Source organism: Elgaria multicarinata, chromosome 6 (assembly GCF_023053635.1).
Source record: "Elgaria multicarinata webbii isolate HBS135686 ecotype San Diego chromosome 6, rElgMul1.1.pri, whole genome shotgun sequence".
NCBI lineage: Eukaryota > Metazoa > Chordata > Lepidosauria > Squamata > Anguidae > Elgaria > Elgaria multicarinata.
The window spans coordinates 8030091-8040228 of NC_086176.1; the positions used below are offsets into that span (position 1 = coordinate 8030091).

The 10138-nt window shown below is 44.7% G+C and overlaps 1 protein-coding gene across 1 annotated transcript; it reads left to right on the top strand.

Annotated features, from left to right (window-relative positions):
- Positions 1–358: 358 nt before the first annotated feature.
- RBP5 (retinol binding protein 5) lies at positions 359–9033 on the top strand. Its single transcript, XM_063128470.1, has 4 exons — positions 359–571; positions 1442–1620; positions 7239–7340; positions 8840–9033. Exons 1-4 carry the CDS (start codon positions 499–501, stop codon positions 8891–8893), a joined length of 408 nt encoding a protein of 135 aa, XP_062984540.1. The 5' UTR covers positions 359–498; the 3' UTR covers positions 8894–9033.
- The last annotated feature ends 1105 nt before the right edge of the window (positions 9034–10138 follow it).

Here is a 10138-nt window from a genome sequence, read left to right on the forward strand (position 1 = left end):
AGGGTGAGACGGCGCCGCCTTCCATGGCGCCTGCAAGGACCTGCCGCCTTGACGAGCGCGGCGTGAGCGCTGAATTGTTCGGCGTTATTAGAGCATAATCACCGGGCATATCTGAATAAAGTTTAAAGCTGTGCGCGCGGGGGGTTTTCCCCCTGTTTGTTCGTTTTTAATCCCAGTCTGAAGGAGAAAGAAAGGGGAGGGAGAAAGTCCCCCTGGCTCCTCCCGCCGCGCCCCCCAGCCCCGGGGGCCGGAGCTCAGGGACTCTTACGGCAGTGGGGCTCTGTAGCGCAGCTGCGCTATATAAACCCGGGCAGGGGAGCACCAAGCGGGAACCGGAGGTTGAGGCAATTATAACAAAGTAGCCCGCCGGGTCCGGAAGGCCAAGACCCGCTGCCGCGCCCCTCGCCGCCTTTCGGTCACACGCGCCTCTTGTAGCGCTTCGGAGCCCTTCGCCCGCCGCCGCTGCTCTTCCTTTCGCGTCCCTCCTCCTATTCTCCGATGTCTCCCAATCTCACCGGCTACTACCGTTTCGTCTCTCAGGACAACATGGAGAATTATCTCCGAGCCTTGGGTAAGTACGCCTGGCCGGTTTACCTCTCTGTTTTATCCTCACCCCACGACCTGCTAAGACTTTTCTCTGTGACTTCAGCCCCCGAAGCCTGAGAACAAATGCCTGAGTCCAGTTTAGTAACGTGTAAAGGTAATGTTTTTAAACACTGGCTTGGGGCATGTGCAGAGTGCCTTCCAAGCCTGAAATAAATTAGTGCAGCTGGAGGCAAATATACAATCTGGGATTATGAAAGCAGATAACCCAGGTTAGAGAGAGCTGCTTCCTGGCAGAATTAGGCTCTGGGGCTTCTCTTTTCTTTCCTAAAAGTCCATTTTAATCCATCTGGGCATTTATCATCAACATCTTGTTGCATTACTATGTAATGTTGATGTCGCACAATAAATAAATACAATATTTTGTTGTACTGCAGCCTTGTAAAGCAGGTCTTTGTTCCTGTATGCCAGAGGAGGAAGCGTGATTTGCTTAAACCCACCTAAGACATGAGATTCAAATGGAGACCTCCTGATAGGTAGCTCATCTTTTAGCCAGAGAAACATTTCCTAGGGCAAGTTGTTGAGGAAAATGCATATTTATTAAAAAGAAAGAAAAAGCCCACACATTTGTGTTTAATGTTTTATGTCCAATTTTAATATGTGTGTTTTACTATGTTGTGCCATCTTCTACTGTCTCACCCCCTGGCTGGGATAAAGGGAGTTAGGGTATAAATTTAGGTCTCTGAGATTATTGCATCCTTGTTTTTATCCCCCTTCCTTACCAAAGGCCAGTCAAGATATGGTAAATATTGGGCAGTACACACACACACACACACACACACACACACACACACGTCCTTACCAAGTCCTACCTTTGTTCTTTTACCATCCTGCGTAGACATCAATGTCGCTCTGAGGAAACTGGTTTGTCTCCTGAAACCAGACAAAGAGATAATCCACACTGGGGACCACATGACCATCCGCACACTAACTTCGCTTCGGAACTATAACATGGACTTTGACTTGGGAGTTGAGTTTGAAGAAGACTTGGGGCCGGTGGATGGTCGTAAGTGCCAGGTAAGAGGTTGAACTTATGACTTACAAAGTAGAACTAGGGTTGTGCGTTGTTTCCAGTGCCCGTGTCTTGCCCCTGAGTTGTGCTGGATCAGCAGTATTCAAACCTGGATTTCTGTCTGTCTGGCAGAAAGGAAGAAGGGCATTCACATGTTATGAAATAGCTCTGATTTGTGTGTACTGATCAGTCATATTTGTGTGAATTGGAGTCTGGGAAAACCCAGTGGCAACTTCTGTGGGTTGGAGGTGCAGGGATCCCTGTTCGTGAGAACATCAAGTGTGTTTTGTCCCATGTTACGTTGCTCACTGTTTACAAAGTTGTTACTGCAAATTGGGGCGTACTATGCAAATAGGCTTCATGTTAGGTCTACACAACCTATAGCTGTGTAGACCTACAGACCCATATTGTGTGCTGCCACAAGCTTGGCAACCACACCCACGTCCACACCTACCGCCAGCATTCCTTCTTGCAATCCCAGGCAGACAGCAAAACAGGAAAGTTCTGGAACCCCTGGGAGGCTGCCGTATGTAGCTCTGGGCTGTATTCAGCTTGGTGGGTCATCAGTTAATTGGTTGTGTTCTAACTGAGAATAGTTCTAACACCAATAACATGATCCCAACTCCATATCCAAGTCATCCTTCACTCAGCACTTCTGTTCCAGATTCACTTAAAGTAGATTGTACTTTACCTGAAACTGGAGGTTGTCATTATGGCTTGCATTTTGTTCTGTTTTTGTATTTTTCCTTCCTAACATTAATATATTTTTCTAAATATCCACTGCTCTGAACTGTGGGCTCTTCTTTAAAATTGAAATGTAGAGATGGATATTATAGGCTGGATATAGGCCGGAAAATTGCCTATCACCTCTCCTCGTAAGTTGCTGCCTGAAGCAACTGCTTCACAGTGCATTGCAGTAAAGCTAACCTTGGGTCAGGGTGGATAAAAATCAATGATTATTTTTTTAAAAAAATTGATTTTTTAAATTTAAATCGGATTTTTTATCTAAATCTGATTTTTTTTAATAACACGCTTTTTGAGGAAAAATCTATCTAAAGATTTCTATTTAAGATACATTATAGTCCATCATGAAATAAGGATTCATTTTTAATTATGTAGCATGAGGCTGTATATTCACGCAATGTTTAATTTTTTTGGTAAATGAATTTCATTAATCCATTCACAATGCCATGCTATTCCAGAGATTTCTGTAAGAGTATTGGGCAATTTTTCTATCTAGAAGATATTATCGCAGATGCTTGGTTTTACAGTTCTCAAAACTGTGAATTTGTGTCTGCAGAGATCACCATCCCATTGTTCCTTTGCAAATCTGTGTACACAGAATCAACCCCTTACCTCTTAAGTGCTAAGTTTCAAAAAATTCAATGAATAGAGTGCACTTTTGGGGAGGGGGGGAACTCACATGATTAAATCACGATTTTCTGAGTAGTGATTTAAATCATGAATTAAATCAAACCCACCTGGCCCTGGTTACTTTCAAAATAAAACAACTACCCATATATGAGTGCTGTACCTCTATGGAAGCAAACAGGCAGAGCACACAGTCACAGAAGTGTGCGTGCTTTTCTGTTGTTTTTTGCAAGTAACATTTCTAACCTAGGCTGGTTTTTCCCGCTGACATACTATTCCAGTGATGGGCACAGAAATCTATTCTGTACATTCTTTTTTCCCAGTATAAGAAAAACAAATAATGTGGGATATCTTACACTGCTTCTTTGCCACAAACATATTAGTGTCTTCAGTTATATAGGAAGCAGCAATTATTGCCCATGTAAAGCAGCAGAGGGCATTCAGTTTGAAATCTTAGCCATGTAAAAGCCTCCCGTAGTCACATCTGGGCAATCTAGGGCAGGGGTGGGCAATACGTAGTCCTCATATGGCCCTTGATGGCCGTTTGTGTGCATCCCTTTGTGTTCTCCCTGTTGCCGGAAGTGCCAGTGAGTGGCGGGTGGGTGGGTGGGGTGGAGGTAGAGCCAGTGCTGCCCCCTCCTCCCTCCATCTCCCCTCCAACATGAAGGTGGTGTGGAAACCATCGCAAAAAGGGCCGCTGCTTTTGACACTTCTCCTCCCAACGCACTGCCAGAATCACTGTGAAAAGCAGCCGAATCTTGGCCTCGCTTCCCTGAGAAAGACAGCGTGTGGTCAGTGACCTCACAGGGCTCTGCTGCGCCCTGGAGTTGCCTGGCCTTGCTGCTCCTGCCGCTGCTTGGAGTTACAGGCACAGGACAAAGTTTCCAAAGTAAGAAGCAGAATGGGCGAGGGAGGAGGTGGGAAAAGGAGGGAGGTTACAGAAATTACAATGAACATTAGACAATGAAAAAATAGTGAAAGACAAAAAGTGAAACAAAGAGCTCCATCACACCAGAGATTTAATGCACTCCCCCCATGTCTGGTATCTGGTTTTGCAGCACAGGAAGCACAGGACGTCATCCCTGTCTTACACCCTCTCTCCCTCTTTTTTGCATATTATTTTGGTGTGGGGAAAATCTGGATTATTTTTCCCAAGCAGATTTAACATGCCCTTAAGCTTCCATCTATTGCTGTCCTCTTGTTTTTTCCTTTGTTGTGTGTGTGCTTTGAATGGAGTCTTGCTGATGAAAGGGGAGGGTGGGGCAGTTCTTGTGCTTAGTTAGTTGAATGGACTTTTTACTGCTCCAACCCCACTCTCACTGCCCCTCAGAAACGGAGCCCAGTTGATGAAATATTAAATCAGTAATTCACTAGACAACACAGCCAGAGCAAGGGGAAGAAGGAGCCCACGCTCATCAAAGTCCCACATCCAATGAACTGGAGGCAAAAGGTGAAGGGGTGGGGTGGAGAAGAAGGGGCCACAAGTGAAAGGGAGGTTTCACGGTGCAGTGCAATACTACAAACCCACGTGAAAGGGACCATTACCTTGACGCGCTTATGAAACGGAGGTAAAAAACGAGGAGGCAAACCAGGGGAAAATAGGTGTGATGGAGCCCTGAGTGAGTGAGTGAGTGAGTGAGTGAGTGAGTGAGTGTGTGTGTGAGTGAGTGAGTGTGTGTGTGTGTGTGAGTGAGTGTGTGTGTGTGTGTGTGTGTGTGTGTGTGTGTGTGTGAGTGAGTGAGTGTGAGAGAGAGAGAGAGAGAGAGAGAGAGAGGGAGAGGGAGGGAGAGAGAGAGAGAGAGAGAGAGAGAGAGAGAGAGAGAGAGAGAGAGTGTTCAATGTGTGATGACTCCAGATGACAATTACAAATAAATAAATGGAGGTCGGAGCCCTGCAATAAGCTTTAGGTCACCCCAAATCCTAAAACCATACATCAAGGAAAGTGTCTTCTTCCAAATAATATTGGTTCCTGTCTGGCCCAAAACTTTTGTGAACCGCCCAGAGAGCTTTGGCTATTAGGCGGTATAAAAATGTAATAAATAAATAAAACTTTCTGTACATTCAGGGCAGTCAAGCATGGCCCCATGCCAACTACAGACAAGTTATATAGAAAAGAATAACTTGCAACCCAAATTAAGGTTTGGGCTACCCTTACCATACACCCGTATTCTTTTCTACAAAATTTGGCTATTACTGCATGGGGCGCCTTATCTGACAACGCCTGGTTGTGCTTTCAGAAAGCACTGTCCTTTTTCTTTTCTTTTTTTTTTAAAAAAAACAAGCCACCTTTTTTCTTTAGCTATGGAATCATCCAAAGCTGACCCTGAGCCAAGCCTAGTGGTTAGAGAGGCTGAGCTCTTACCCACAGAAAGCTTTGGGCTAGATGCGATTCAATACTATCTGGGAGAGAGTATTCTCCTGGATGTACTATTTACTGTATTTATATCCTCCCGTTCCTCCAAGGAACTGAAGGTGGCATACACGGCCTCTCCCCCTGCCCCATTTTACCCTCACAACAACTTTGTGGGATAGGTTAGTGAGAGAGAGAGAGAGAGAGAGAGAGAGAGAGAGAGAGAGAGAAGAGAGAGAGAGCACCCAGGGAGTTTCATGGCTGAGAGGGGATGTGAATTTAGGTCTTCCTAGCACTAATCCAACATTTTAAGAGTTCTGCCACACTAGCTTACATATCAAACCCTTCAAAATAATTTAAAGAAAAGCCATAGAATTGAAACAACTGAACTCTCTCTGAGCCCAAGTAAGCAGTTTTGGGTGAACAAAATGCCCACTGCTCATGAAGACAAATTTTTGAAATCTTATTTTCTGCCATATGCATTATTTACTTATTTACAGTAATTTCCCATTGCTCTTCAGCAAAAAAAAAAAAAAAAGGCACCCAGAGGGCTTACAAAGATGAGTAATGAGACAATCCCTGCACTCAGGCTTAGACTCTAAAAGAAGTAACAGAAAAGGAAAGAGTATTTGGAAGGAGGGAAGAAAAAAGCAAAACTCAGGCACCTTAGTTTCAAAGTTCTTATAGGTTTTCCTTGTGGCAAGGAGGGGTAAATCCAGTCTCTGCAGCTGCTCCCTCCCTGACGGGTGAGTGGGACCCAGTTGGTCTCCCCCTTTGCCATGATTTTTACCTTGGGAGGCAGATGGTGCCCGGTGGGCCCTGGTTTTCCTGCCGATGGATGAGTGGTTTGTTTAATGGTTCGTCTGGGTTAGTTGTTATATCACTTCCCTGCCAAAATGGTTCCTCGAATGATTTTCAAACAAGAGAGAGGGGAGCATGTTTTAATCTCTGCTGAATTGTCATCTCCCATTTTAGCTCAGAATAAACCTAAATGCCCCCTCGGGGTGGCAAAAATAGCATTTAGAACATTGTTCTGAAAGGAGTCCAGCTCTGACCATAAAAACCCAAGACTTTAGAGCCATGTAGAAGCGGTGGCAATAATTTTGTTTAGATTTTTAAAATTGGAATCACTTATTATCCCCAGTAGGTCTTACACAGTTTCAGGACCACAGTAATACTATTCTATTTTTAGTCCAAATGGCCTTTCCAGAAAACAAAATTCTGAGATATTGGTAAGATTTGATAATACACAGCAATTATACTGTGCTATTGAGTGTTCAGATTTCTTCACATACATACACTACCTTATAATCTTTACAATAATCCCTCAAGGTAATGCAGTATTACCCCACATTCCAGTTTGAGGAGTGGGCTGAGGTGTGCGGCTTGCCTAAGGCTTCCTGTTGAGTTCATAGCAAAGATGAGATTCAAACTAGGGACATGTCATAAGACTATCAGAAGAGCCCTGCTGGATCAGACCAAGGGTCCATCTAGTCCAGCACTCTGTTCGCACAGTGGACAACCAGCCATTGGCCAGGGATGAACAAGCAGGGCATGGTGCAACAGCACCCTCCCACCCATGTTCCCCAGCAACTTTGTGCACACAGGCTTACTGCCTTGAATACTGGAGATAGCACACAACTATCAGGGCTAGTAGCCATTGATAGCCTTTGCCTCCAAGAATTTATCCGTCTCTTACAGTGTAATTTTATGCATATCGACTAAGAAGTAAGCCCCATTGAGGTTAAATGTGTATAGGATTGCAGCCAGAGAAACTATGTGTACTAGTTTTAATTGGTTCCATTTTATAGCAACTGACACCTTATGTTATTCTGTGACTGATGGCCTCTTCCCCTTTAGCTAATTCTGTTGCCTGTCTTCACCCCTTTACTCCCCTTTCAGACGACTGTTTTTTGGGATGGAGATCAGCTGGTCTGTGAACAGCAAGGAGAGAAAAAGAACCGGGGCTGGAGACACTGGCTAGAAGGGGACCAGCTGCATCTGGTGAGGAAGGGGGTCCCTAACCAGCTTCTCACCACCACTGCTGCTGCTGCTGCTGGGGAAGTCTTTAGGAATTGCATGTGGGGGGTGGTGGAAGCTCAGAAGGGCTCTATTCCCCCACCTCCAGTCTTGAAAAGTCAAAGCTAGGCCCCATGAGTTATGTGTGCCTCTTCTGAAGGCAATGGCCCCTTGACAAAAACATCCTTCCCAAGAGTTCAAAAGTTGACTTGGCTGAGCTCCGTGGGAGCCACCCATTGTCCTGTCTTCCCCTTGTAATTTGACCAGAGCTCATAGGGCGCACAGTGCAAGGAAGAGAGAAGCGATTAAATCAAAACACAACATTCCTGTGTGTGAGACTCCTTAAAATCTTAGAATCAGTGCTGCCAAACACTGTGCATGTCTACACTTGAGTTTCTTAGTCACCAGTTAATCAACACCGCTAAGCAGTTTCTGGGGGAAATCTGTGTCGTGTTGCATAAGGTGGGGGTTGGCACATCTTTCTGAGGGATGCATTGTCTATGCATGTCCCACTCCCACCCCCTCTGTCGTGTTGGGTATGTATGTCCATGCGGGGAGCAGCTGTGCAGAATAATAGTTGGGGTGGGGAATCAGTTGCAGATGCTTTTGTGTTTTGATTCCTTGCAGTTTGAGAGTAGACTTTTGAATTTTGAAGTGAATCTTCCCCACTCCCCAATATCTTAAATTTCTTCCCACCATTGGCCTAATAGACCATCTTCTCCTGGATAGGCAACTCTGGTCTTGATGTGCTGAGTGGGGGCCCTTGCTTACCATATCATGGCCTATTGATGTTCACTTGTTCATGGTGTAGAGGAGGACCTTCTCCACTGTGGTGCCCACAATGTGGAATCATCTCCCCAAAGAAATCAAGTAGGCTCCTAGTGTGGAATGTTTCAACTGACAATTAAAAGATGTTGTTTGCCTAGGCATTTTCCAGACAGCTAGCATTGCCAGTTACCCTTAGAAACATTGATGAAATGTTTTGCTGTTTTATGATTTTATTGATTTAGCTTTACTGTATTTTATTATTTTATTTTATGAGCTTCTCTGGGATTTTTTTAAAGATGAAACGTTGTGTGTGTGTGTATAATCATAGAACAGTAGAGTTGGAAGGGGAAGGGGCCATTAAGGCCATTGTGTCCAACCCCCTGCTCAATGCAGGAATCCACCCTAAAGCATCCCTGACAGATGGCTGTCCAGCTGCCTCTTGAAGGCCTCCAGTGTGGGAGAGCCCACAACCTCCCTAGGTCACTGGTTCCATTGTCGTACTGCTCTAACAGTCAGGAAGTTTTTCCTGATGTCCAGCCGGAATCTGGCTTCCTGTAACTTGAGCCCGTTATTCCGTGTCCTGCACTCTGGGATGATTGAGAAGAGATCCTGGCCCCCCTCTGTGTGACAACCTTTTTATATTCAAAGAAAATGCTCTCAAGGTTGCAGCCATAATGGTGCTTTGTTTTCCTCACTCTCCTTTTCTCTTCTCCTAGCGCATGACAGCAGAGGATGAGGTTTGTGTCCAAGTTTTCCAGAAAGTGAAGTGATCTCCAGCATAGCATCTGCCTAGTACCAAATGCTAACTTCTGGATGAAGCAGGCCTTAGAGCCCAAAACCAGGACCTGAATCAAACAATCAACATTTCATACCTTGTCCTAAACTTTCCCTTTTGCATTAAAATAACACAGTAACTAACATGTCCGGGTAAATGTGTTCTTGTTAAATGTTGTCTATGCTGGCTTTTGTAACTGAGTAACAAGACAGGTAAGCAATGTACTTCAGATCAGCTTCCCCCTTCCACTCAGAGATTTTCTACCTGAGGCATTTCTTCTATGCTCATCATTCCCTACTCATGGTTGTTTAAAGGTTAATTAGATGATGCCATGACCTTCTAGTTTTGCTTCTGTTTGTAAAGAGCTCTTTCAGCGAGTTTTCTTAGAGCAGGAAAAATGGGGTATTATTTCTGTTGGCAGAAAGAAAGCAGAGTTTCTACTTATTTATTTATTTATTACACTTATATACCGCTCCCATAGCCAGGGCTCTCTGGGCGGTTTACTTGTGTATTTGCACTATTCTGCTATAACACAGTGCCACCTAGAGGGACCGTAAGTAGGGAATGACAAGTGCACAATAAACGCCTCCTGTAGAAAAGGCCTATGTAGCAGAAAAGGTGGAAAGAAAACACTCCTTGTGTAGTGCTCAGATCTCAGATCTGCAATGAAAAGCCCTCTATAGGTCCCATGTCTCAGGCCGTACTGTGGCTGCTGTCTCCTTGAGATGGCACATCTGGATCTTGGTTGGATTATTTCAGGCTCACATGATTTATTGTTCCTCCATAACAATAATGATAATAAATCACAAAACTGGCATGCCAGGAGAAGGGTTGTGGCCTGTCTTTCCCCCTGACATTTAGTTTTTATGTGCAGGGATTTTTTTTAGATGGAGGAACATTCAGTCTGAGTCCCCACCTGGGTACAGCCTAAACACAGATTGGCCATCTCAGGAAGAACAAGAGCTCTGTCTACTGTGCCAAAAACATTTTTTAAAAATCATTTGATTCTTATCTGCTAACCCTTCGTCTCCCCAGAGGTGTTTTTACAATACCAGGGCTAGTGCTGGGATTAGACAGCATTCCACATGAACTTTGGAAGGGATGGGAGTCTAATTGTCTTTGCACAGAAGGAAAATGAAAGTGGAGGCAGATTCTTGCAGCCAAAAGTACTCTGTGGATGGACATGTGCTAGGGGGAGGAAGGGGATAAATTGGAATGAGAGAATTGGGGCAGGCAGTAA

What these genes read in the sequence shown, in the direction of transcription:
- RBP5 (XM_063128470.1), top strand. Translation starts at nt 499, where the DNA reads ATGTCTCCCAATCTCACCGGCTACTACCGTTTCGTCTCTCAGGACAAC. An exon ending in TGGATGGTCGTAAGTGCCAG is followed by an intron (nt 1,621 to 7,238) that starts GTAAGAGGTTGA and finishes CTCCCCTTTCAG; the next exon opens with ACGACTGTTTTTTGGGATGG. An exon ending in AAGGGGACCAGCTGCATCTG is followed by an intron (nt 7,341 to 8,839) that starts GTGAGGAAGGGG and finishes CTCTTCTCCTAG; the next exon opens with CGCATGACAGCAGAGGATGA.